The sequence below is a fragment of the Pithys albifrons genome, chromosome 9 (assembly GCF_047495875.1).
Source record: "Pithys albifrons albifrons isolate INPA30051 chromosome 9, PitAlb_v1, whole genome shotgun sequence".
NCBI classification, from domain to species: domain Eukaryota; kingdom Metazoa; phylum Chordata; class Aves; order Passeriformes; family Thamnophilidae; genus Pithys; species Pithys albifrons.
The window spans coordinates 13182659-13209792 of record NC_092466.1 but is presented as its reverse complement, the minus strand read 5'-3'; the positions used below and the strand labels follow the sequence as shown (position 1 = coordinate 13209792).

At 44.7% G+C, this 27134-nt stretch overlaps 1 protein-coding gene across 1 annotated transcript in view; it reads right to left on the bottom strand.

Moving 5' to 3' along the window:
- The window catches only part of COL17A1 (collagen type XVII alpha 1 chain), a 38693-nt gene that overhangs the window by 2117 nt on the left and 9442 nt on the right, over positions 1 to 27134 (bottom strand). Inside the window, exons 8-53 of the mRNA XM_071564370.1 lie at positions 26057 to 26104; positions 25498 to 25641; positions 24104 to 24247; positions 23325 to 23396; positions 22279 to 22350; positions 21865 to 21930; positions 21115 to 21276; positions 20660 to 20749; positions 20476 to 20520; positions 19743 to 19892; positions 19113 to 19325; positions 18474 to 18512; positions 18162 to 18188; positions 17655 to 17681; positions 17109 to 17171; positions 16832 to 16936; positions 16286 to 16348; positions 15605 to 15640; positions 15412 to 15465; positions 14985 to 15020; positions 14750 to 14785; positions 14316 to 14378; positions 13932 to 13967; positions 13460 to 13531; positions 13073 to 13099; positions 12372 to 12407; positions 11796 to 11831; positions 11488 to 11568; positions 10476 to 10511; positions 9703 to 9783; positions 8465 to 8518; positions 8311 to 8352; positions 7465 to 7527; positions 7250 to 7309; positions 6979 to 7005; positions 6855 to 6896; positions 6636 to 6692; positions 6223 to 6270; positions 5461 to 5574; positions 5081 to 5218; positions 4417 to 4500; positions 3304 to 3432; positions 2172 to 2261; positions 1510 to 1623; positions 1117 to 1269; positions 22 to 441 (exon numbers count right to left, since the gene is read on the bottom strand). Coding sequence (XP_071420471.1) covers positions 22 to 441; positions 1117 to 1269; positions 1510 to 1623; positions 2172 to 2261; positions 3304 to 3432; positions 4417 to 4500; positions 5081 to 5218; positions 5461 to 5574; positions 6223 to 6270; positions 6636 to 6692; positions 6855 to 6896; positions 6979 to 7005; positions 7250 to 7309; positions 7465 to 7527; positions 8311 to 8352; positions 8465 to 8518; positions 9703 to 9783; positions 10476 to 10511; positions 11488 to 11568; positions 11796 to 11831; positions 12372 to 12407; positions 13073 to 13099; positions 13460 to 13531; positions 13932 to 13967; positions 14316 to 14378; positions 14750 to 14785; positions 14985 to 15020; positions 15412 to 15465; positions 15605 to 15640; positions 16286 to 16348; positions 16832 to 16936; positions 17109 to 17171; positions 17655 to 17681; positions 18162 to 18188; positions 18474 to 18512; positions 19113 to 19325; positions 19743 to 19892; positions 20476 to 20520; positions 20660 to 20749; positions 21115 to 21276; positions 21865 to 21930; positions 22279 to 22350; positions 23325 to 23396; positions 24104 to 24247; positions 25498 to 25641; positions 26057 to 26104 — 3795 coding nt within the window. The remainder of the gene's footprint in view (positions 1 to 21; positions 442 to 1116; positions 1270 to 1509; positions 1624 to 2171; positions 2262 to 3303; positions 3433 to 4416; positions 4501 to 5080; positions 5219 to 5460; positions 5575 to 6222; positions 6271 to 6635; positions 6693 to 6854; positions 6897 to 6978; positions 7006 to 7249; positions 7310 to 7464; positions 7528 to 8310; positions 8353 to 8464; positions 8519 to 9702; positions 9784 to 10475; positions 10512 to 11487; positions 11569 to 11795; positions 11832 to 12371; positions 12408 to 13072; positions 13100 to 13459; positions 13532 to 13931; positions 13968 to 14315; positions 14379 to 14749; positions 14786 to 14984; positions 15021 to 15411; positions 15466 to 15604; positions 15641 to 16285; positions 16349 to 16831; positions 16937 to 17108; positions 17172 to 17654; positions 17682 to 18161; positions 18189 to 18473; positions 18513 to 19112; positions 19326 to 19742; positions 19893 to 20475; positions 20521 to 20659; positions 20750 to 21114; positions 21277 to 21864; positions 21931 to 22278; positions 22351 to 23324; positions 23397 to 24103; positions 24248 to 25497; positions 25642 to 26056; positions 26105 to 27134) is intronic.

Genomic DNA, 27134 nt, shown 5'->3' with positions numbered 1-27134 from the left:
ACAAGCAGGCTTTTCACTCACTCTGTAGGCTCTCTGACACACGGAGTGCCAGCTCGTTGTAATCCAGGGAACCAGTGAAGGAGTTGCTGTAGGATCTGCTGGAACCAGCTGATCTGCTGTGGGATTCCTCCTCTGTCAGCAACCCATCGAAAATCCCATCACTGCCCATGGAGGCACCGTAAGTGCCATCACTGCCCACTGAGGCGTGGTAAGAGGACGTGCTGCTTATGGAGCTGCCATATGAGCTGCCTGTGCCCAGTGATCCCCCATGGGAGCCCTCAGCACCTAGGGATCCTCCATGCAAGCGCTCTGAAGTCCGTAGCCCTTGGTATGATGAAGATATAGACCCAGACACAAAGCCACTGTCTCCTTTGGGTCCTGGTGGTCCCCGTGGCCCAGGGGGCCCAGGTGGCCCTGAGATGTAGCTTCGAACTTCATCACCTGTAAAACGTAAGGAGGGAACTTCAGGGACACTGGGCTTGGCAGAGGCCCTGTGCTACCACCTGACTGGATTGTGAAATTCTGTCCTGCCATTTCTCAGGCAGCAGACATGTATTTCAATCTTGATGTCTACAGATGGCATGACATGCCCGCCGACTTTGCAGAAGGGTGCTCTCCACTAAGGCAAATTTCAGCACCTCTGTGAAAACAGCCCTTCTGTGACCAGTCTCCCAAAAGTGAGGGGAACTCCATAGTTTTGAAAGATTGCCCTGGATGATTCGCCAGGATGAGCTCAGACCAATGCTACTTCACAGCAGGCTTAGTGTTGCATCATCCATTGCTCTGTGGGCAGGTGCTTGCCAAAGAAAATGCTTTTCCATGGCAAAACTGCCAGTGACCTTACTGGGGACTCACTGTTCAGCACTGTAAGTGCCCAGTGCCTGTGCCTGTTGTGTCACAACACAGACTTTGGCTGGGCAGTTGGACAGAGAGGAGCCAACCTATGGAGTGCAGTGTAGTCCTGCTTAGACCTGGCTTTAGAGGTAAGGTGTTGTTGCAGCCCCAGTTCAGGGAAAGCTCCTCCAGGAATGCCTCAGCTGTGGCAGAGCCAGCAGCCTACTCGAGGCAAAGCATGGCTTGGGATGTGTGCAGGGAGGATGGACAGTGTCCCCTTACTCTTCAGGTACTGGATCAGCTCACTCCTGAACTCGTCGCTGTGGGTGATGTCAGCATAGGACAGGAGGCCCGTTCCTGAGAAGCCTGGTGGTCCTGGAGGGCCAGGAGGGCCGGGTGGGCCCCGGACTCCAGAAAGGGAAGAGTATCCCACATCTTGAGAGAAAGAAAGAATTGTTTCCTATCAGTGACAGGACAAGGAAATTGCACAAGCCTGTGAATCTTGAAAGGCTCCAACCCCAACTTCCATCCTGTTACAGATGATACGGATGAGATTTTTTTCTTTAAAGTGACCTTGTTCTCAGTGGGCAGTCACACCCCTGGTGAGCTAAATCTCAGTCTCAGTCCCCCCAGCACCTACAAACAGAATCTCTGTGAGAAACACAAGTGCTTTACTTTGTAGGTAGGCAGAGATGTCCTCCAGAGAGGTGCCTGGTGATCCAGGGATCCCTGGAGGTCCTGGGGGCCCTGCAGGACCAGGGGGCCCAACAAGACTACTAAATTCAGAGTCTGTAAGACACAATGGAAGAAAAGAGTCACCCAAACAACCACAACCCTGATGAATGTTCCTTGACAATACAGATAATGCCAGATACAGACAAATATAAGGCACTTTTTTCTCCCCAGCACCTTCTGGTGCAGCCTCCCTGGGGCACCTCACTTCCCTGTGTGTAGACATCACAATAAAAAGTCAGGAGATTCCAAACAGAGAAGTCCTGATTTTTTTAAATATACTTCTAAGGAATGGCATAAGAAATTATGCCTTTATGCTGCAGTTTGGATGTGACAAAGGGCTCCTCCATGCCCAATCCCAAAGCAGCCTCACTGCTGCTCCCCACAGGAGCACAGTGATCCAGCTGAAGCCCCTTGTGGTGTGTGCAGGTCCCACCAGAGCTGAGAGGTCCGCAGTGCTGCTGGATGAGGGGCCATCAGAGTTTATTCAAATAGAATTAATTGTCATGATGGGCAAAAGGGGAAATTCTGTGACTGAGATTGTAAAAAAAAGACCCTGGGGTGGTGCAGGGACCCACAGCAGGAGAGTAAAGAAGTTCACTTACTTCGCAGGTACGCTGTCAGGTCACTGTAAGATATACCAGGAGTCCCTGGAGGCCCAGGTGGTCCAGGAAGTCCAATGTTCATCCCAGAATCTGCAAAATTAAACCGATTCACATTATCAGGCCAGTATGAACAGACAGGCTGCAGGGCTTGTTCAGAGGCAATGCAGGAGTGACTCCTGCAGCACAGAGTGTTCTCATCAGCAGGCTGTGCTGGAAACCAGAGCTCAAGGCTTCTTTGAGTCTTGGAGTTAGAGCTTGATCCATTAATCCCAGCACAAGGGCACCTGCAGACAGTCAGGGATCAGGCCTCTACTCTTGACAAAAGTTCTGTACCTCATGAAGCCATGACATGGTGGGGACACCCCTGGACTTGCAGCTCTGGGACAACATTCTACACTTTGTGGTTTGCTTTAATGAAATGTCCTTGCTGACAAAATGCAGCTGTCCTGCTTGAGCCATTGGGATGCTGCCACTAAACTGCTGTTTCCCACTTCCATCCAAAGCCAAAAAAGGAAATTCCCTCCATCTTAGGAGTAATCTGGTCTCTAAGGGCAGCTCAGAGAAAAGGAGCATGGACCAGGCTGTGCTTCTAAGCAGACAGTCGCAGCTACCAGCATTAGGCATTTTAGCACTGCTGCTGGGGATGCTCCAGGTCCTCTATCCAACAGTTGTTATATACCGTATCACCCCTCTACAGATGGGAAAATGAAGCAAAGACATGGAATTTGTTTTGACTAACTAAATTTCTAACAGTTTGTTGCCTGAGCTGCCTGAGTAGGCACAGATCAATTCTTTCACAGGGAGATATATCCTGGCTACAGAGCCAGTAAGAAAAGGGTTATAGAGGACACTTAAATGTGTTGGTGGTACTTATAAAATGGTTACAGTGAAATTATGTTCCTAAGCTCAATTTTTAACAAAGCAAGAACTCATTCCTAGAGTCTGTGGGTAGTATCTTAGCTACAGGGTATTTTTGTTCTCTTCCAAGTGTCTCACAGTCCCTGTGAGGAGATCTCTGTGCATAGGGATTCACATAGTCAACACTGGAATTGTTTCCACTAACTGACAGCATGAGTTTTCTGCTGAGCTCCCAGAGGAACAGAGAGAAACACACACTAATGAAGACCATTACTTGTCAAGTAGCTGATAAACCGCCTGGTCAGCTCATCATAATCCAGTGACAGAGATGTGCCGTCTCCTCCTGGCCCAGGAGGTCCCGGTGGGCCCTGAGGTCCAATGAGATAATGACGAATTTCTTCTCCTAGAAAAGAAAAAAGCATTCTTTAAAGCTGTCCAGCTGCTGCACAGACATCAGATGTGAGGAGCTCCCAGTCCGTGAGCTGAGCCCTCGCCACTAGGGAGACTACCAAAATCTATGGATGCAAAGCTCCTTTTCCCACCCTCTTTTCTGAGTATGAGCTGCCCAGTGTATGGTGCCAGAAACATTTGTGACAGGGCTGTGAATCTCCTACAACAAGTGTTTGAGGAAGATGAAAATTTTGACTGTTGAAGGGACTGCCTTATGCTCTGTTTCTTCAGGACACCCTGGACAACATCTTGGGCAAAGGGAATAAAATGCAGCTCAGCTGGGAAAAGACCATGCTGGGGTCTGTGACATTTCAGTAGGCATTTGGAGCACAGTCCGGCCCAGCATCATCAATACCTTGAGACACAGCAAAATTACATCCTGGAGGTTCGTCTATTAGCCCACAGTAACAGTGTGTATAGAAAAGAACAGAGAGCTGGGGATCCTCCTCACCTCAAGAACAATGACATAGCACGGCTTTGGGGTAGGCAAAAGAAATGGGGGGACCTCGGGAGACTGAGGGAGTTGGAAAGTAGAAGACCAAGTTATAGTGGGAGGGAGATTGGGGGAAATTGTGAGGCATTCCTGAAAAGGAAAGACATAGGCAGATGCCACCTAGATAGCCAAGGAGAAGGAGGGAAGGACAAGAGTAAGAAACTGAAGAATTACAACAGTCTTATGAAAAGAAAAAGGGTAAGAAAGGTAAGGGAGCTTCTGGAAAGCATGTGAACACTCCAGTACAAGATACACAAAATTGTCTCAAAAGAACATGGAAGGAGAGATCACAGGTTGCTCAACAGCACCTATGACAGGCCTTTGCCTTCTGAAGCAGTTGCTGGTAATTCCAGTTGGAGACAGGAAACCAGAAGGGAAAGGTAGACCTCCAGGATGATGGGATGCTTTATGCTCAATCCCATGTTTCCCTTGAGGGTCACTTACTCTGCAGCAGGTTCAGAAGCTCTTGGTACAAAATGGATGTAGTTGATGCTGAGCTGGCAAATAACTCATAGTGACCTGAAGAGCCTGTGGGAATGGAAAGGTTGTACATGAGCCAGGATGAAACAGAAGGTGAAGAGGAGTCAGGAAGGGACACAGAAAAGCTGAATTAATCCAGTTTAACTGATACAATGGGCTTCTCATGCCCCCAGCTAGGAATCAGTTGCTATCTCCCACATCCTGGTCATCTCCACAGCTGTGTGGTCTATGCTCTTCTGACAGATTCCAATCTACTTCCAAAAGCTCTGAGAATTTCATCTACATTACAAGGGCTCCAAGCATACAAGACAATCCCACAATACTTGAGACTATGTATACTAAATAAAGCCACCTCTGTTTGGGGATGCTAAAAGGGTCTAACAGCAAATATTTAATGCAAGACTTTTTAAACAGCAGCAACTGTTAGCTAATCTAACCACTAAACCAGGACAAGGCTCAGAGGGCACCTCAACTCTGTGGAGTCCTGGGCAAAGACTGCTGAAGATGAATATGGTTGAGGTGCTGCTAGTTAAAGACTGATGTTTTTCCTCTGGTTCTCACCTTCCAGGTGCTGCAAAGCTTATCTGAGAGTGTGACTCAGTATAGAGCTTACCAGCATGGTGCTTACTTGTCATATAGCTCATAACACGGGTAGCCAGCTCCGCATAATCCAAGGTGATCCCATCTGCAGTGGTGATAACTCCAGGTGGGCCCGGAGGACCTGGTGGGCCTTGGGCACCAGTCAAATACTGTCTTACATTGTCACCTAGGTAGGAAGCCCAAGATATGCCCACATCACTGAGAGGGAAGACTGACCATATGCACAATTACCAGACCCTCTTCCCCTGGCAAAGAGCCAGGACAACAGGACAGTTCTGCAGAGGCCACAGTGGGCAACAGCACTTCACAGTATTTAACAGAAATAAGCCCAGAGGAGTAAGGATGCTGTTTCTGAAGGGCTCAGGGAGAAAAAGAGAGATAGGCATGCAAAAATCTCATTATACTCACTCTTCAGGTAGTCAGCGACATACTGCTGAATCTCCTGAGATGAACTTCCACCCAGGCCAGGAGGACCAGGTGGCCCAGGAGGTCCTGGAGGTCCCTGAATTTGTCTGGATCCACCTACAGAAACCATTGTAAGAGAAGGAGTGGTTTTGTCCTGGTTGCATTAGACCAAGCGATACTAAAGGGTACTTGTGTTAAGCCCTTCCCACATGTGTGGAAAGACCTCTGGAAATGGACTATGGAAGGGCTCCCCCTCAGTCTCTAAACACAATCTGTGCATGGGCTAATTGGAGGTATAATGCCTTCAATTAATCCAGCATCTTATAATTCAGCCCATGCACCTCTGCAGGGCTGAGCCCAGAGACCTTCCTGGCTTTGAAGGTGCATACCTGGTCAATTTGTGCACCAGAGTGTAATGCTGTGCAGAACACAGATGGAGATTATAAAGCACTCAGGCTCATTAGTATAACCTTGCTTCCCTGCTGCTCCCAATCCCAGTCAGCCTGGGTAGCACCAGCTCAAGAACGCGCTCACAGAGGAAAAACTCTGGCCCACAGTATTCCCAGTAAGCTAGAAAAAAACCCCTGGTAATTCTTAAATTTTCTGATAAAAGGCAAGCTGTGCAAAAAGAGGTTTTGAACACAAATCCCATCAGCATTAGGTTGGCAACCACACCAATAAAAGTCAAAAGAGCTTTTCCAATGTTTCCATCAGGCTGTCAACATTCCTTCTTAACATCAGAGCAATGATTGTCTGGCCTCTTACCTCGAGATGCTCCTGGGATGCCAGGAGCACCTGGGACACCTGCATCACCTGGAAAACAGTGAGGGAGACAGGTAACTGTAATGGGTGTGACTGCCTTTTACATAACTCAGTGATGTAAAATAGCTGAGATAAATGTCAGAGAAGCAACTACCCAGCCCTTGTAATGACTGCCTTGAATTAGCAGATTGTTGGGAATAAGAAAGAGGCCATAGCAGCTTTTCTGAGCCTTCTGTGACCTGCTCAAGTGCCTTGTGCTCAGAGCAATTCTAGCCCCATGGTCATGCTCTGCCTGAAAAGGCAGGGTGAGCACAGCTGTAGTTTCCAAAGGATCAGGTTGTTCCATTCTTTAGTCTCAACCACACTTGGCTGTGTGAGGCCACCAACAAAGAAAGAAAGAAGATTTTGAACTTCACCTTTTGGTCCAGGTGGGCCTGGTGGGCCTGGGGGTCCCTGTATGGTGACTCTTTCACCTGTCAATTGCAGAAGAAGAGTCAGACATTCACAGAAATAAAGTGTGTGGACAAAATCCTGGCTCCACTAAAACCAAGCTAAAATCAATAGAGCAGGATTTAGTCCACTGGTTTCAGCCTAGGGACAATGAACTCAAAAGATGAAAGGGGGCACAGACTGACCATGGGAGGAGAATGCTGAAAGGCCAGGTTCTCCTGGTTCTCCTGCGTGGGACAGAAATTGAGGAGCAGTTATATACACAGGCAACCTACCCTGAACCCCTCTGGAATCTTCTGGAAACCTTACCTGTGAATCCTCGTGGACCTCGTTCCCCTGTGAACAGGGAAGCAGAGGAATAGTGTTATCATTTGCTTTATTCTGTTCTGCAACATTCCAGCCCACACTGCCACACATTATCTTGGCCTTCAATTTTCAGGGAAGAAATGGGTAAAGGGAGCAGATCCCATGTTTTCCTGCCAGCTGAGAGCTGAGCTACAACTCACAGGGCCACATCCTTGCACTGACTTAGCCCACACCAAAGAGACTGATGGCAGGTTAGTTAGCAGGGTATACCTACCTTGGTCTCCCTTTGGGCCTGGTGGGCCTGGTGGACCTGGTGGGCCTGTGAAGAATCCTTCTGTAATTGAAACAAAGAGATTTCTTCACGACATCCAATAGAACACGACACAAGATTTCTCTGGCTCTACCTGGTCCTAGCTAAGTATGCGCTCTCTGGAACCCCAACAGGACATTCCCAGGGCACAGGGGAGGAAATGAGACAGAAGAACCTACCTGAGGTGGACATGGAAGATCCTGGTCTCCCTGGTGGGCCTGGAGGTCCTGGCAATCCTTCTCCTAGGCAAAATGGAACAAGAAGGCTTCAGGAAAAATGAGCCTCAGCAATGTACATCAGTGCATGTCAGAGCTGCTACATCTCCAGCCACAGCCTTAGCTCAAGTATTTCCCAGTGAAGACTCATATATAATTTTCTCCACACGCATCTATTTCTGTAAGTTAATTTTCATTACAATTTACCACCACAGCAGACAAAAGACAGAGAAACTCCTTTCTTTGTTTGTCCCAGCTAGCCTTTACTACCCTGAAAGGGAATGTTCATTTCATCATACAGCTGACCTGCTCCCTTTTCCTACTGAGCAGAGAGCAAGGAATGGGGTTATACTCCTGTTTCATGTCCTTCTACATCTCTCCTGTCCTGGGTGTTAAAGGGAAATCTGTGCTACTGGAGGGAGAGTGGGGATATGTTCCTCAAGGTAAGAACCTCCCCATCTGCCAGCAGCTGGAAGCTAAGGCTGGACAAATAAGAAGCGAATATGAAATTTATTGCAGTTATTTGGGTTGGGAACTTGAAAGCTTTGGGTGCCTTCCCAAGAAGTCTAGCTTTCAAGAATTACTACTCTGGCTAGAAACCTCTGCCAAAGCAAATGTCCTCTGTTGGGTGGTGTCTTGCTGCAGTGAAACTGTGTTAGTAGGAACCCACTATGTGACATTTTGCTTCCAGTAAAGTCAGGCCTACTAACTTCCACCAGGTACAAACTCTGGGATACTGCAAGGCACAGGATAGAGGCAGTGGAAAACCACCCCAGTTTCCTGTTTTGTTTCAGAGGAACAAGCTCTAACCTGGGGGGCCACGAGGTCCAGGAGGTCCCTGCACAGATTCACCTGATGACAAAAGAAACAAGGGTATTACAGAATATTTACTCAGCAAACTGCATGGCCCAGAAACATGCTGTGTGTGTGAGCATACCCCTGTGAACTCTGCTGTATTACATACCTGGTGGTCCAGGGGGACCTGGTGGTCCTGCTCGCCCTTGTAAATCTCCCAGCACTGTGCAAAAGAAACACACACAAACAAGAGAAAATTGTTGCTATGAAGCCACTGTTGCTATGGAAACTTTGTTGATACACTGCTGTTAGAAGCGCTCACAACAAAGGTGGACTAAGGCAGGACCTGGGTGACCTAAGCCAAATCTGAGGAAGAGAACGAAGAGGAGAGACGTGTTTGGTTGCCAGCATGCAGGTTAGGACATGAAGCAAAATGCAGTGCTGAGCAGGCTGGCAGCATGTTGGACAGAGGGAGGAGAGTAATGGTTGCTGAGGGCAAGAGCAAAGGACTCAAAGGTCAGAGAAAGAGGGAAAGAACTTTAAAAGAGAAGAAAAGAGAGGTAAGCTTTTGGAGGAGAACGTAACACATTATTTAACAAATAGCTGCACTGTGTTATCTTGATTGTACCGTGAGATATATTCTCACCTCTAAGCTAAGGCACAAACTCAAAGTTCAGTGATGGTGAGATCCAAGACTCCTGAATGGGGAATGGGACAGTACTGAATCTACATGGCACCATTCATAGGGTGATCAGGGAAGGATCGTGTATAGTTGTATACCCTCTTCTACCTTGTCTCTGCTGCACATTTGCAGAGGTCTCAGACCCTTGGAATACTGACTGTAAGTGCATCACACAACTAGTATTGCACAGAGCAAGCAATTTTTTGGGGATGTTGCTAAACCATTCTGTTATGCTCCACTTATTTTCATGTTAAAATAGCATTTGCTCCCCTGTGAATTCATCCTCTAATTTGCAGAGATATTTTTTTCTGTTGCTCAGATTAATGTGCCTTTTTAAACTGGCTCTTCTCTTACAGAGGGCTCCATGTTCATATTGTACAGGGAACTGCCCTGAGTGAACACAGTGACTGAAACCTCTCAGCTCTGTGACCACCTCTGCTGTTAGCAGCTGTCCACCAGTCACCATTCCTAAGCTTTCCTCCCTGTGACATGGGCCTGATGCCACCTACCTCTGTTTGAAATGACTTTGAGATGCACAGATGAGAAGGAGGGTGGAAGAGGTAGGTGGCATTGCAGTACTACCACCAAACATAGACACACACACGCACACTTTCCTTGTGTCACGTTGAAAGGAAAGAGGTAGGGGCATCTCCTGATAGCTGACAGCAGGCCTTGAGGCTCTGACATGTCTCCAGGCACAGGACTGGAAAGGCAGGGCCACTTACTTTGAGATGCTAATGATGAGACTTCTGTTCTGATAGTTTCTACCACAGCTTCCCCTGGGGATCCCTTCTCACCCCGTGGACCTTTTTTAGGAAAAAAAAAAAAAAGAAAAGTGAATTATGTAACTGAGAGAGGGTGATATTTTGTACCCACTCCTCACCTCCCTGACAATGGATTCAGACTTTTCTTATATGCACAGGAAGCCTGAACTCAGTTCCCAGCTCTGAGGGATACCACATGCCAATGTGAAAATTACTGCACAATTTGCTCTAACAGAATCATGGAAAACCAGCTAAGAAAGGTTCTTAGGGGTCAGCTGTGTTCAGGCCCTTCCAAAAAGATGTCTGTCTGATTGGCAGTGGTTTCACAGTGACATTACTCCCAATTTGGCTCTAGTTTGTTCTCCTGCCTTTCAAAATAGAAGGAGGCAACCAGCTGGGCTACATTCCCTATCACAGAGAGGTAACTGCACTTAAGAAGTGCCTTAGAAATACCAGCCCTTGGTATAAAATAACGTAAGGAAAAATAGACACTTGCAACATCCACATTACTCTGGCTCTTACCTCCCTTCTTTTTCCCCATGGAAAATAAAAAATAATAGAAATTCTTTGCAAGATTAATTAAGCCAAATAATGCAGCAAAATTAACTGAAAGGAAGTAATTGTAAACAAAAGGAAGAGGGAATGTGCCAAGGGGTAAGAGAATTAGGAACACAGGAAAACTAAGAAATTCTGTTCTCTTAAGAAGCATAATCAAAGCTGATGGAGAATGGTACCTTGCTGTCCAGGGAGACCAGCTGGTCCAACAGGACCTGGTTTCAAAGCAAAAAAAAAGGCAAAACAGATTTCATTAGATTTTCTAAGTTGTATTTTACAGTAGCAGGAAAGAATCAATGGGCCTTTTATAAGAACTGAGACTATCAAATAATGTACTTTTCTACACAACTAAAAAGGGATTGCTATGGGGTACGAATTCATCAATATTCCTTGTATTATTTGAAACTCTGGAGAAGAGGCTTATTTTCCATCATTAGACAATTAAAGTGCTTGGTGCCTCTCAGACTGAGGAAATAACCAGAATGCCACTGACCACAATAGAAATACATAGGCCTCCTCTTGCATTCTCTGCTGCAAACAGACTGGCTCTACCAAGGCAGAATTAGCTCCAGCTATGGGGCTGGAAGAGGCACAGAAGTGTCCTGAGAACCAGGGCTCAGGAACTCTATTGCCTGACACCAGCATGTGAAGGGCAGTGTCTGACCCGGGACAGAGGAATCTGAGGATTGAGCTGATGCATAGCCAGTCTGTGCGTGTGTGTGTGTTTGTGTGAAAAATTTCAAGATGAACATGTGGGAATTCTGCTCTCTTGAGTTGAAAGCTAACTGGAAAACAAGCACTTCCTGCTTTCAGTAACAGTGCCAGGAAAGGGATCAGCCTGATTTCCTGAGCAGCAAAAGAGCTACTGGATTTGACCTATCACTACTTTGTACTCATCAGATCAAAGGATAACAACAGTATGCTCAGTTTCTTCATCTTCTTGTCCCTCCCTTCTGTCCTTCCCTGTCATTGTATCTCACTTCTCCCTCGAGGCTGCTGCCTTCCTATCTCAGCCTGGACTTGGTCTCTCTGCAGGGAAGGGTGAGGACCACAAGACCTTTCATAAGCCATTCTGCCTCCCAGACAGGGCAGTCTGGCAGAGACAATAAACGTCACACATTAAAATAAGAACCGGATGCACAGCAACATGAGTTGCCTGCAAAAACCACTCGAGAGGAGCAGCTTCCTCACCTGGAACACCTGGGGGTCCAGTGGGGCCAGGGGGGCCTGGGGGACCTGGTGGGCCTGGCAGAGTAATAGTTGATGAGCCCTCTGAAAAACAAACACATACACTTGCACACATCCACTTACGTGCACACGTGCACTGAATGTGTAACAAATTGCTTAAGGAACCCCACATCTACCACATATGTATTCTCCCAACACAGGGAGGCTCAGTACAGGTCTGACACACAGGTGAGAGGAATGGAGGATGCATAACAAAACCCAGAGAAAATCACCAAAAGCTTAAATGTTTGAACTCTCACAGCAATACGTACCAGCACTTATGACTTTTCCTGGAGCTCCAGGTTCTCCTAGGAAAACAAAGACACAAAAGATGAGCTTCTCTTTTGGGGAAGATCTATAACTAGGTCAATGACATTGTGTTATTAAATGTGTAATTTCTGTTCTCTTTTCCCTTGATCTCTTGTCTGAGAAGTCATAGCACTAGAAGGTCATGGAGGAAGCAACAGATCTCAGCTAATCCAGAGATATCCTCTGATCAGCTTTCCAAGCACTACATCTGCCAGCATAGGCAACAGGCCTCAACTTATCCAAGGCAGGCACACAGATTTCCTTGCAGTCACCAGGCATCTTACTCACATGCTTAGGCAGAACCAGGCTTGCTAAGGTTTTCTCAGTGGAGAGTTGTCATGCTGAGTCCCTCAGCAGATGCCCTCCCTGCCTTTCCTGTATGCTCAGGGAAGCTTTGGCTACTGTGTTTCTCAAACCTCCCCTTTCCAAAGCCACTAGATGCCACTGTTGATCCAGAGACTGGCCAGCAGAGCATCTAATCCTCACTAAAATGAATTCCTTAGAGTGAAAATGAGTACTAAGGAAGCAACAAAACTCACCTTTAGCCCCCGGTCGGCCTGGGTTGCCTGGAAGTCCTGATATGAGGTAGACAAACAATTTTAAAAGGCTAGTGCAAATACTGTTTGCTGTACTTTTTCCAGGTACCCCAGTTGAATTTCACCTGTGGGTTTACAGAAGGAGCTCCCTACTCAAGACCTTGGCTTTCAGCATTTATGAGCAGGTCCCTGACAGCAAGTGGAGGAACAGACTGAACTAGTAATGTCCCTGGGCTTCCCTGCTCCCATTGCTCTCTGGATGATGACATTGCTCCTCACATTTACCTGTAGCTTCTTCCACATACTGCTACCTGTCCTGAGGCTCCAAGATGAATTCCCTGGTGAATTTACCCCCAAACCACCTCTGCTTACAGATCGCATCCTCTGTTTCCACCTCTATTACTACATCCTCTCCCTTCTGCTTCTGCAGGACCTTTCAGTGATGCACAGGGAACTGAAACATGCTGTTTTTTGCAAACTGTTTTGGGGAGAGGCAAATTTCAACATTCCACGGCTGTTTATTGCTCCAAAACTACACACCAACCACAAAATCTGTCTCAAAAGCCAAAGGAGATGCAGAAACTTTGAGATATCACTTTGGAAGCCCTAAGCAACCCAGAGGGAAAATTACAAGGGGTATTTTAGCCCATACCAAAGTGATATGGGTAAATATTGATCAATTGCAATACAGTAGAAAAGTCTACCTGGTGGTCCTTGTGGTCCTGTGAGACCTGTAAGAAAAAGGCAAAAATTCTAAGATGTCTAAACAAATTTCTGGTGGGGAAAATAATAGACAGGGAGAAAAAGATTACAATTAAATAAAATTATAGCACACAGTTCACAAGTGGTGTAAACTGGCCAAGCAACTGGTATGTAAATTGAAAAATGGCTCATAGTAGCTGATGTTTGCAGTGTGTGCAATCCTGGGATCATGAAAGGTCTAGATTCCCTGTGCATTTTCCTTTCATAACCATCTTACAGTACAGAGATCCTCTGCCAGCCTTAAATTCAAATTAAGACTGGAGATTGTTGACAAAGACATTTGTGTTTCTGACTGAGCAAAAAGCATTTTTGTTCTTTGTATGTTTTACCTGGCTCTCCTGTGTCTCCAGAGGGTCCTGGAGGGCCTCGGGCACCTGGCATTCCCATGAGACCTGGTTCACCTACAGATTTAATTACCATTAAAAAGGCAGAAGTCACTGACTTACAAGCTACCAGTCCCCTCAAGCTTGGCCACCAGCTGTGCTGCAGCACTTTCTACCTACTGCACCCTCAAAGCCAACTGGCCATTTCCAGCAGCAGTGTCTGGGAGGGGAACATCAGTGACAGAAGAGTTCTGTAATGAGAACTCTGTCACAAGTTTACAGCCCATTCCATTATAACTGAGTTCCATGCTTGCATGGTTGACTCCACAGTTCTGAGACAGCAAGATCCCAGAACAGGAACCTGCTGTCATCTTTCTCCCATCCCTTTTACAAATCAACCTCCTGCCAAATCAGAAAGTACTTGCACTTCCACCTCAAGAGAATTCCTCACCTTTTTCATCTCAAGGGAATCCCTTACCTCTTTCACCTGGCTGTCCATCACGGCCAGCTTGTCCTGCCCAAAGAAAAGAGATTGTCAGGGACTACTGAAACAGTATCACAGTTGTCTTGTCCTCCTAAGTGGAGCACAGCCCTAAACGTAAGAGTGGCTTTTCAACATATTGCGTCTAAAAGAAACCTTGGCTGCAGTTACAGAAGATCCAGGAAATATTTGCACAAGACTTTTCTGTAGGACACTTTTCTGAGTGTACAGAATAATTGGAGCTGTCCAGAGAAAAGACTAAGGATCACAACCAGTAGAATTCTACTCTCACATTGTTTCCTTGTCTGTGCTCACAGAAACACACTCTGGATGGCAATGACTTTGCCCCACAGATGAATACAGCTGCTTTCTCTTACCCACCTGCAGGTCCTTTAGCCCCTGGCTCTCCTGGAGGTCCAGGCATTCCTCTTGAGCCTTGCTCACCTGTAGCAAAATGTCATGAAAATGCATCAGACAACTCTTGGTGAAGATACAATTTATGACTGTCAGATACATTTGCTGCTTTGCAACTGAAAAACAGCATTGACAGAATGTTCAGATCTTAGGATTTATGGCTGCTTCTGGGCACTAGAAAAGTTCAAGTGATGTGAATACAGGGCATGCGAGGAAGGAATCAAGAATGAGATCTATTTGTTTATAATTTTGGTGCACAAATAAAACTCCTATAACCAGTAACATCATTATACCTTTCAGAAAGATAACTGATGTTGGCTGGGCTATACTTTTATTCAAAAACTTGAATAATGCACATGTGTCTTAAATAGGCTGTTACTCCAGTGTTCCAATCTACTGACCTGTCATTCCACGAGAACCCTTCTCACCCTGATCACCTGTGGTACAAAAAAGGGAAGGATTCTGTGAGATTGTTTCATTGTAAAATGTTTCTATTAAAGACAATAAACTCTGCTTTCTGATAAAGGCACAGAAGAAAAAGGCACAGAAGGACAGGGTTAGTGTCTGTGGACAGTATCCATATCTAAAGGAATCTAAAGAAAATAACCACAAAAGACAACTAACTGATCAACATACCTTTGGGTCCAGGAGGTCCACTGGCTCCTTTCTCACCTGAAAGACATATGCATGATTGAAGAATAGAAATAATAAGTCATACAGGAAAGGAATTTCACCCATCAAGGAAAGTCATGGGGGGAATATGGATTCTCAGATACCAGACAAACTCAGACTGGAAGTTCCTTTCCTTCAAAACAGCTCCATCCATCCAAACCTGTTTCCTCACCTAGACTGCTCTATTACCTTTGTGTCTCCTGTATTTCTCAATATTTGCTTGCAATCACAGACTAAGTTTTGTTTCTCCTCCCCTTTCCTCAGTCTTATGTTCTTCTTTGCCCATAGCATCCAAATTTGATGTGGTCAGACCAAGTCTGCTGCTCAGACCAGTGCCAGAAAAGCACATCAGCCAGTGCTGCTGTAAGTGCCAGGGGAAAGAGAAACTTACCTTTAGCACCTGGGAGACCTGCTTCTCCTCTAAACCCTTGTAGGCCAGGCGGACCTGCAGGAAAATAAGATGGGGGCTTTAATTCATCCCACTTACCACAACGCATCACTGAAGCAGAAAAACTGTGAGAAGTTGTCACAGTTTTTGTTTTCCCTGGTCTCTTGATGCCATAGCAAAGGAATGCAGTACTCACCTGGAGGACCTTGTGGGCCTGGAGAACCCATGAGACCTGTGAATAAGGAACACAGATTTTCCTTCAGTAACACCACAATTAGAAAATGAACACATTTCTTTCAGTTTAAGCAAGAATATCCCCAATCCAACAGGTGTTTAGTGGATTGGAATTTTCCCAGCCACTGGAAGAATTTGCGTCACTGGCATCCTCAAAACTGGGACAAATTTACAGAACTTGGTTCTTTGTGGCATTAAGGAAGTGTTTTTCCATAAGGTGAACAGACACAAGCCTTCCATCTTGGCTGAGATGTTGGGGTCTGTGCTTCAGGTGGGACCCATTTTTTATAGTGCAATTTTTATCTCAGTTACATGGACTGCAACTCTATTAAGAGGTGGTTAAGGAAATGGAGTTTACCTTATTATTTCTGAAAGCAGAGAAAAAAACATCTGGAAACATCACACATCTTAAAGACTGGTATTTTGAGAAAACTCCCTGCCATTCCCAATTCTCATTAAAAATCTCCAAGAGTTTATTGCTCTAAAGGTTATATTTAAATACCAAAGTAAATTTTATCTAAACTGAGACCATTGGTTCACTTTTCTGGATTCTGCAGAGCAACAAAAGTGAAACAGGAGAGTTGGGGTGCTCATTTACTCCTAACCACTCTGCTATGTCCTCTCTCTCCATCTTCTTACCTACCTTTTAGGCCAGCAGAACCTGCGGGTCCAGGTGGACCTGGAGGACCTGGCTCACCAATAGCACCTGCAAAATAAGAGCATGAATAGACATTGTAAAATACAACTGTGGAACCACTTTTTCATTATTCCATCTCCTTTTATTCTTTCTCTGACAAGTGGCATGAATAATCTGCCAGTCAGTTCAAAACACCCAAATAAGCATGCATTGTGTAAATAAAAAATACAAGATGTCTGGGCTTCAGCAAGACAAATCCTCCAGCTTTGGTGACTTGGATAACAGGGAAGAAGATGACCTTGATAGCAAAGTGCTTTTGGTTCTGTCAAACTCAGATTTGACTGTGAGACCTCTCAAACCAAAGCAAGCCTCGTTTACCCATTATAAGTTTGGCAAAAAGAATCCTTTAGGCCATATTCATCTGTCTTGGGAAATGTCTGACATGACATTTGGATTTGAATAATCAAATTCTATCACTGAGGTGATCAGGACCAAACTCTAGCTTTTATCTATATCCAATTTATCTAACAGAGAAAGTCACCTGGTTCTTACCTCTGTCTCCTTTTTCTCCAAACCCAGGAGGTCCTGGTTCCCCTCGAGGCCCCGGTAGCCCCTCTCGACCTCTTTGTCCCATGGGACCTTCCATGCCAGGCTCACCTACAGGAAATAAATGTCTTGTAAAACAAGGTGTCTACAGGAGGCCTTGGGCAAAAGGATCCACAGCCACCTCCACTGGGGAAGGCAATGGTCACAGCAACCTGGTGCCTGTATTGCCATGTCATGTGTCAATCAGTTGTGAAAGACTCACAGCATGGACAGACAGCCTTACCCATGCTGCCTTTCTGTCCTTTCGGTCCTTCTGGTCCTTGATGCCCAATTGGACCAGGAATGCCTGGAAAGAAAAACACAATAAATGTTCAGAGTTCTTGACTCTGTACCGTGAAAGAATAACATGCAAATTAGGAGAACATGAAGCCTAGAGGGATTAACCAGCTGTGGTAAAGAATAAATTACTCAGATGGTGGGAACTTGAAAGGGACATCTTTAGAAGAACACAATACATACAAGCACAAAGAAATTGGGGAAGCATTTATGCAGCTGTAGGACTCTTTCATTGGTAGACTGGGATCTTCACAGCCCCTAACTCAGCATGTTCAACTAAGTGGAAGTCTGGGTGAGACCTTGCTTGTAACCAAGTCTCTGAGCTACGTCTGTAGTTCAGCACCAAGATAATAATCAAGTGATATAGTCTATGCTAAATATTGACTTTTCAGAGAACCACCTTGAGCTAGATCTGCAGTGCAAAAAATTTGTTCTTCCCTACAGTAATGTCACTGAATGTCCCCTCTCAAAGGGGAATTGTTCTACAGCTCACCTGGGACACCAGGAAGTCCTCGCTCTCCTGTAGAGAGAAAGAAATAAACAGTCAATGAGGAATAGTCTTCCCTGTTTGCCAGTTTGGCTGACCCTCACCTCCATAAATATGAGTTCATGTTCCCAGGATGTTTACAAGTTCTACTGCCTCCAGCAATGCCATGTTGTCTCCCTTGTATTTATGCAAATAATTGAATCATTTACACCATGCAAAATCCTTTGAAGCACTCTGTGATTAAATGAGGTAGAGCCTGACTTCAGGAAAGACATTCATCCAGGTGAAAGAAGTTTCTAAATTCAAAGTGAAATGTTATCTCTTCTGCTATGAACTCTAAAAAGTTTTGCCCAGAAGAGACAAAAACACCCCCAAACCATCACAACAATATCTGAACTAAGAGATAACTAATATCAGCTTCTGTAACTTCTGGAGTAACAAAAATCCATTTGCTACCCAAGACATATGGCAGGTTTCCAATCTACCTGAGAAAGCAGGTAACACCAGACTCACCTTTGGGACCTTGTATTCCCATGTCACCTGAGAAAAGCAGAAAAAAAGTTGAATCGGGAGACATCCTGGAGATACCTCCTGTGATTACTCATTCATTTTGTTTTTCTAGTTGCTTCCCTACCTTCAATGAAACATGAAGGAGTCAAGAGTGAACAAGGACACTTCACAATTGAATAGTGCAAGATCAGACCCATCCCACTAGTGGCAAGAACAACCTGGCGTTTCACATTGGCACAATGCAAGATTTGGCGTTCTGTGCACTGCCAGAGCCAAGGAATTGGGCAGGGGAAGAGAAGGACTATATGGCCATACCTTTCTCACCACGTTCTCCTTTCTCCCCTCGGAAGTAGCCTGTAAGAGGAAGTGAAGAGCCTGTTAAGACTGCATTACACAACAGAGTAGCTACTCATTTCATCCATCTGTTTGGATTTTGAGGCTACTGGCAGCACGATATGGCTTTGAGAGTTTCCTCAGTAAATTTGTTTTCACAAATCCATGAAATTTCTGAAGATGGGAGAATGTAGGCTTCTCTTTTGTTAACCTCTTTCCATCATCTGCTAAACAGAAGTAAATCACCTTTCCCTTGCTGACAAAAGTAGCATGAGAAATAAGGTGAGGGTTCAATTTTCTCTATAGATCTTCCAAAATGAAAAATTCACTTGCTACAGCAAACACGATACATCCTGGCCCAGGATGGCATGTCTACAAGTTTCTTTCTCCTCCCTTTTCTGCTGACTTTAAGGGATGTACCAGCAGTGCCAGTGGCACCACTTTGAGCTCCAGCACAGTCTGTCTCTGAGGACAGGCGAGGGCACTGTTTTTGACAGACTTCACTACACTCTAAAAGTTGTGGTCTTTAGGCCCATGGGCAAGCACATGGTCCCTTTCCCCTTGAAATAATCTGGTCTCATGCAGCATCTCATACATCCTATGCCGCATCACTCTGCTTACCTCGTTCCATTTCTTTGTTCAATCTGCTCTTCACCATCAACCAGACTGACTCTTCATTTTCATATGGGAAGGTCGAGGAAGGTGAGATACCATGAAGAAAGTCTATTCTAGCATCCTTTTCTATTTTTGAATTCCCTTGGTTAATTGCCAGGAGGCCACCATTGATTTTTTCCAGGTCTTCCACACGAGATTTCAGCTTTCTCACTTCTTCCGCTGGAAGGTTAAAGGAAAAGGCTATGGAACATGTTGCCACAGATGCAGGCCTGAAACACCTTCTGCTATAGGCAGGGACACAGCAACATTGTCAGATTGCTGTGGCCACTGAGTTTTACAGTTTGTATCTTTTTTTGACTAGAAGGGATATCTGAAGTTTAAATGACAACTTAGTCTCAGAGCAGTAAGACCTTAGATCTCAGGAGCTTTCCTATCCTGCTCACCCCAAGACTGTATAACCTCTCATCAAAGGTTTATATTCCTCATCCATTCTTTCTGTCCAAGTGACAGTCACCAATCAGCTGAGTGTGTTCCTCAGTTCTCTGCCTTGGTGTCTCTGGTGCTTGGCCTCTTTGCCAGCTTACACCCTCTGTCCTTCCATCCCACTCAACATTTTGTTCCTCACTTATTTCTTACCCAGAGCAATGAGTCCAAAAAGCAATCCAAGGAGAAACAACCAGGCTAGAAGCAAACCCAGGAGCCATTTCCACCAGCTACAGCAGGAACCACAGGGACACCAGGATGGTGTTGATCCAATTGCACCCCCCACATCACCATTCCGTATTTCTGGAAGACAGAAGGAGCAGTCTCCTGGTTAATGAAGAGTTCCTTCAGTTCAGAGTTAAGAAACTCTAACAGTAAGGATACTAAGGCCTCATCCATTATACAAAGGGCTGTGGAGAAATATTTCTACATCACTCTCTGCACATGGTGGGTGTAACTCTAATCCCTGTGGAAACTGGAAACAGTATTTCCAAAGACAATTCCAACAGGAGACAACACCCAGTGCATTTTAAAATAACAGCTGAAAATTATCCCTTTGGAGTCAATTTTTTGGACAGATTTGAGCCAAAAATGACAGCAATAGCCAGTATGGTCTGTCTGAGCCTTCTCTTCCCATAAACCTGTCCTGGCGAGAGGATGCAGCTGGACTGCCAGCTATCTGATTTTCTCTAGCAATAAAAAAATACCCCAACTGCCCTCTCATCTACAATCAAATCCCTGGTACCAATTTCTCTGGTAGCCTCCTGAACATTCCCTCCCTCTGATGTTGTTGCACAGAGATCATTCGTGTCTCTTGGGAATAATTGCTTTTTGTATATTGTGCTTTGGTGCTTCTTAAAATGCAAGTCTGAGTTGCATCACTTACCTGCATAAGTTTCTTTGTCCCTTTTTGGCATGGATTTCAGTCCTCCTGTTTTAACAAGAGTAAGAGAGATTTTACCAGCCTTTCTGTGCACAACAAAACTTAGAGCAGGGGCTTGAAAGGGAAAGGTAGTAATGGAGATAGAAGGAAAAAATTCTACTGCATTTCCACAGGGACAAACTCTTACCATTTGCATCTGATTTTAGGCCAGTATCTGTAGCATAAGAAGAGGAAAATCCCTGTTTCTCTTTCTTCAAGGTGTCTTCTGCATAGGATCCTGAAAAGGAACCAAATATAATTAAAAACATTACACCACAAGTTGAACCAGGCCTAGCTTCTTTCACTGGCAAAAGGCATATTTTTATTGGGAAGACCCAGTAGCTCTGCCTTTTAAACCAGATCAGTTATTTTGCTCTCAAACCTCCTGAGCTTTATGAAATATCCCAAGGCATGCTCTGGTGCTTCAAATGCAAAAGCTAGACCCATACTGCAGCTGGTATAGTTAAAGGCTAACTGCCTGCCAGAGCTCCTTGTTTGACTGACAAGTCAAAGTGTAGTGTCCCAAACTTTGAACTTCCCTTATGATCAGTCTCCATTTCTCTGCCCTCAGAATATCCACATGTCCCAAAGAAAGGAAGTTACCTCCATTAAGTCCAGTGGTAGAGGCACTAAAGACTTTGCCACTGTCCTTTGTCATGACCAAGAGCTCCATCTCCTTTGCTGGGGCATTCTCCTTCTCCAGCAGCAGAAACTTGCAGTCTTTGCGCAGAACGTCATCTCCCTGGGAGCTCAAAATGGTCCCCCCTGGAACATTCATAAAAAATGGTAAAAGGGAGGAGATAAGTGTGTGCCATAGAATCATAACTACAAGCCCTACCACATTTGTTCATTAAAATAGCTAGTCACATTGTGATTGGGGTTGCCACTACCACGAGCACCCTGTAAGAGACACACTGGTCATGGAAGCTGGAAAGGATGAATTCCAACTGTTCAAGGACAAAGGGCAGTAGAAAGACCTCAACTTCTCACATTAAAAAAACACAATTTGATCATCTATAAGTCAATTCCTTAAATTTTGAGCAGTTGAAGCTGGTGCTACTGCAAAATTATGTTCAAGAGCAACCTTGCAAATGTTTTGGCTTTAAAAGCACCACAATTTCAGATGTGTGCTATTCTATTCAGCTCCCTGCTAGCTGAGCAGAAACAGCTGATCTGACTCAGACCAGATAATTTGTTCACTCTTAGCTTTTTTCAGAAAGGTACTGGTAGAAGACTTGGCTAGTGACAAGTTATGCACCTGAGTGTCACGCAGCTGGCTGAAACCCTAACTCATTTTTATTATAATATGCCTGTACAAGGCCATGACTAAGCAACTATAAATGACACACTCACCTGCTGACGCAGACACACCAGTACTTGCCACGGTGTTGCTCTGAGAAGTATTCTTCATCCCATATGCTGCAATGAAGGAATTCAAGAATGACAAAGATGAAGGATGTTAAGGATCTGCACACACCAACCTTGGGCTACAAACTATTTAAAAAATCTTTTCGTATTCGGTGTTCAACACAAACAATCAAGGGCTTCCCCAGCCAGCAAATCCCTAGTAAATAGGTCCCAAGAGCTGTTCCTGCACATGCAAAGAAGAGGAAATGTTCCTCAATATCCCTTCATGTCACACTGTGCCACACAAGAAGATGGTAATGAGGGACTCTCTGTCTACATGAACTTTCTAGTCACTACAGAAAAGGTGGGAGGGGGCAGCCCACACTGGTGACCCTCACACTTTCTTAATTTGTGGCTGACCTGCTGAGGCTGCAGTAGCATTCTGGGTCACGGCTGAAGAGGTTGGAGACAGGTTGTTTTGAACTCCAAACACTGCGAAGAAAAACATGGCAATGGAGGTTACAGGAGCCCTGCAGCACAGGTGATATTCTGGACAAAACCAAAGCAAAAGCAGTGATAATAATGACAACCTCTCCCAACAAATTTCACCAGCTATTTGGAGGCATCATAGGCCTAAGCATTTCTTCTCTAGATCATGTTGCTCTGTTGTTAATGTTGGCCCAGGACAATAGTGGTGACCATTTTAAAACATTGTCTTGAGTTATATCGTGAGGCCACTCTCATGGCAGCATGGACATTTCTGCAAGTGGAGCAGGGAAAAAGGAAAATTCAGCAAACTGGCTTGGACTGACTCAGGGAAATTCAAGGAGATAACTGCAAGCAGTATGTGTCAAACTATTTTCCAGAGCTACTACCCAGAGAGAAATGAACAGCTTGGAATGTGGCCCCTTTGGTGCCAGAATCAATGTAGGGACCGGTCTCATACACCCCGCTCTCTTTGCGGGCTCAGTCAGAGACACTGCATGACGGCACTGTTCTGTGTAGGCATAGTGTGTGTGACTGTGAAAAGAATAAAAGTGGTTTAGTGATGCTGAAGAGAGTCTGCTAAAAGCCATGAGCTAGGTTAAGCAAAGGGAAAACTGACAGAAAAGCAGTGGGCCCTTATGGATTACGACACAGGAGTTTGCTTTTTAAAGCATTATCCTGAGTTCTTCTTGGGAAGAAACAGGCTGCCCTAACAGGTGTCTTTCAAAAGACCAATGATTATCCTTGGAAAATACCAACTTTTCCCTGCCTCACAGGCAAAAAGAGACAGGAGGTAACATCAGCTAGACTGGGCCACCTCCGAATAAATCCATCGTAACTGAATAACTGGAGTGTGCAGACAAGCTGCTGACACTGAGATGAGGAACAGAAAAGAAACTGGAATATAAGTATTTCACTGTATATGTCTTCTAGAAGCGTGTTATTGTGAAAGTGTGAAGGGAAGAAAAGAAAAATCCAACCTGTAGAGGAAGAGCTCAGGCCTGCATTCAGAGTATGATTGCTGGGAGCCAGGTTATTTGGAACCCCAAAAACTGCAAAAAGATGAAGTGAAATGTTATTACTTCTCTGAAATCAGAAATCCAGCACCCAAAGGTCAGTGGCACTGCCACAGAAATTAAGAGTAAACTGGGAAATGCAATTAGTGAAAATGCACAATAATTGCACAGAAGAGAAATCTTGAAATCTGGGACAACAAACCACCCTTTTACTGCACTGAAAAAAGGGGAAAACTCAGATAAGTTGCAATCATGTGACAGTGAGGGAAAGCCAAACTTCTAACAGCATGCCATCATAAAACTTCCTGTGGTTTTCCTCTGTAGCTGGGAAATGCAGCATTTAGAAGTGGGCCTTACCAGGTATAAGCTTGCTTATTGATAACATTTTTAGTGTATGAGTGATTCTTACAATGGGCCAGAATAATCCCATATTAATTAGAGTCTAAAGCTAGCTTTTATAGGGAATGTAAGCTTGACCTCATTGATAAAGCTATCATCAAAGTTTAGCAATAGTCAAACAATCAGGACAATAGATCCTAACAAAGAAGGATTTTCAGATACAGTCAGTGTAGAAGCAGAGAGCAACAAATTACAAAAAACCAGAGAAAATTCAAGCATATCCCTTGCCATCTTGATTCTTCCATCATTTTAGTTCTTGCAAAAAACCCCACTGCTTCTGACTCAGTTTCAAGACAGAGTTACATCCTTCAAACCTTGGCAGTCCAGGTTTGGATCAGTCATACCTGATCCTGTGGAGTGAGACATGGCATTAATCAAGGAAGAGCTGTTATGGTATCCACCAAGGGAAGAACCAGCAGGCAGAGTGGAGGACCACATATAAGAAGGGAGGGCAGTATTCAGTATGGTTGTGTCATATGTCCCCGACACTGCAAACAAACAAACAAACAAAGAAGTGTTTTTTAATGAGACCAGGCTTGTGGCTTAGCATAGGCGGCAGATTTACATGACAAACAACTTCATCTACTTTAAATTTCAATCACCCTTCAATCATCTTTCAATCACAATGACTCCAGGCTAATGTGGTGTAACTGACCTCAAGTGTCAGCTGATTACCTCCCACTCAATTTTTAACCAATGGAATAAAGATCGACCTGGTAGCATGATCATTCACAAAACACCTTTAAGAGACTTCACTGCTTGTAGATGTTGTGATACCAGAAAAAAACACTTCAGTTTGCCATTCTCTTAATAAATAATCCTGGCCATGGGATATATCAGTTTTGCTTCCCACATATGTCTCTGATTGGTTCACTAGTGTATTGGACTAAAATTCCCAGTTTTAGACAGGATTGGACCCATGAGTAAGATAAAAGGTATTGCTTGTTCTTAGATACCAGTGGAAGACACTGGAGTGAATGTGAATTCCACTGCCTCAGGTCCTGTGGTGAGGCTTACAAGTAACAACAGATGGCTGTACTATTTTAAGTGCCACTTCAGTTACAGAATCACAGAATGGCTTGCACTGGAAGGGATTTTAAAGATCGCCGAGTTCCAACCTCCCAGCCATGGGCAGAGACACCTCACACTAGACCAGGTTGCTCAAAGCGTCATCCACCTGGGCCTTGAACACTTCCAGGGATGGGGCATACATAGCTTCTCTGGGTAACCTGTGCCAGTGCCTCACCAACCTTACAGTAAAGAATTTCTTTCTGTTAGCTAATCTAACCATACTCTCTTTCAGTTTGAAGCCATTCCCCCTTCTCCTGTCAGTTCCTGATGAGTTATTTTCAAGTGGTGTGGCCAATAAATCCAACACTCACCAAAATGTTGTTTCCAGTGCTATCTCCATCTTGTTTGGAGATAAGAGATCAAATCCCTCTCATACACTTTTGCTTAGAGGTCTTATCTCTGCCAGAAATACCTCTGAATTGAAGCTGGTGGCAGCAGGAATGGTCTTGTTTTTATGGGACTTAGACAAGTCACTGGAAAGCTACCCAAGATGGCTTTTGTTATGGCAAGATCTGGACAGCCTTTCAGCATTCTGACCCTTTTTCTGCCTTGTCACCACTTTCTGGAACAGAGACCATGTATTCTTACCTGGATATTCTTAGCAACTGAGTAATTTTTATATCCAATACTGTTTGGAATGCCTGCAATGTGGCTAGTAGCCAAGTACCTGACTGAGAGCTCTCAGTGACCATCTTCGTCTCCACCACGGCCTTTTTTGGAATCGGGAGTGTACTCGATGGTGATCGAGTTGGGCTGCAGCTGGCTGATCGACTTCCTTTCAGCAACCGTTTCACATCATCCAACTCTGTCCCTGGCAGGAAAAGCAAGGGTCCAGAGTCACCCAAAAGCCATTGTTACACTGATCTGTAATTTTGCTTGCTAAATTTTTCAGTGGAATTTACCTGAGTGTCTATGAAATTGTTACTTTCTGGGAGTGCCACCTAATAACAAAACTTGAGAGGCCTGATTCTGGGACTATGTGTTATTACAGCCTTGTTGCTGGGACTAAGTACAATTATATGTTTGCAAGACTACCACCTAACCCACAGCATGCTTTCTATTTCAGAAAGGGGAGACAAATTAATTTTATTAACATGAAAAAAATAATGATGTGCTGCTATGTGTCCTCATGAAGTCTGGCCCCTAGAGACACTGCAGACATACCCCTAGCAGCAACACCCCTATCATATCCCTGATACCTCTGGAATAAAAGCCATGGCACTTACATCTGCCAGAGGGAGATGCGCTCTGCAGTCGGACTCGTATTTCACTCTCTGGAAAGAGAAAAAGCAGATCATGAATATGGAGTGAGATACATTTGTGCCCTGGGCTGGGAATGAGTCTTTAGACTGAAGTGAATGCCTTCCTTCCTGTTGTTTATGTTCCATCTTGCTGTCTATCTGCTTGATCTGAGCAGTGCTCATGGCCCATGTGAATTGCTTGTAAATTGGTTAGGAGATTTTTTGTTTTGAGGTCACAGTTTGTTACTTTACATTTCAGAGAGCTCTATTTTACTCATTGAAGGCCTCTGTCGAATTCAATACTGCTGTTACTGCCAGACACATAGAAGGTCTAATTATGCAGCTCTCAATCACGTTGATATTTCCACTCATCGCAAATATTATTTCTATTGTCCTTCTGAAGAAGGAACTATAGAGCCAAAAGAATCTTACCAAATGCACAAATGACCTACTACTTCTTGGGTAAAATTCACACTGCCATCTCTACAATGGGCTCTGTGGTTTAGTCTCTTGCCATGTGCTGATTTCTCTTTTGGGTCACTGAATGTAACCAGGTCAGTTTTAAGCCAACATTCTCAGTAGGTACTCAGTGTTATTACTGACCTTTACTGCACTGCACAAGAGACTACAAAGTTAATGTGATTTGGTTGGGGCAAGCTTTTAGACTTGCTTCCCACAAGCAAAGTGGCCAGCCAGGGCATGTGATACATGCTCCTCAAGATGAAATTTCACAGTGCATGTACTATAAAAGAAACACTATCTTGGCATTCATGTGGAGAAGTTGATGGATTGGAATTATTTTCTGAAGTAATAGAGAAGCTGGACCTGATTCTCTGGTGTCTGCTCTATTATGTATGACCTAGTTCTGCTGGGAGCTCAGGTATGTAGTGTGCTAGAGGAGACTGTGACAATCTGAGGCAGAGTAATTGGGAAATGTAACACTGTAGGAGGAGCGTGCAAGAGCATGCTTTGATTTATATCCACTGCTAAATTTAACTTGGATAAAGCGATATTACACTTTCCTCTTCAAGCAACTGGGAACAGACATTACACTCTTAGAGAC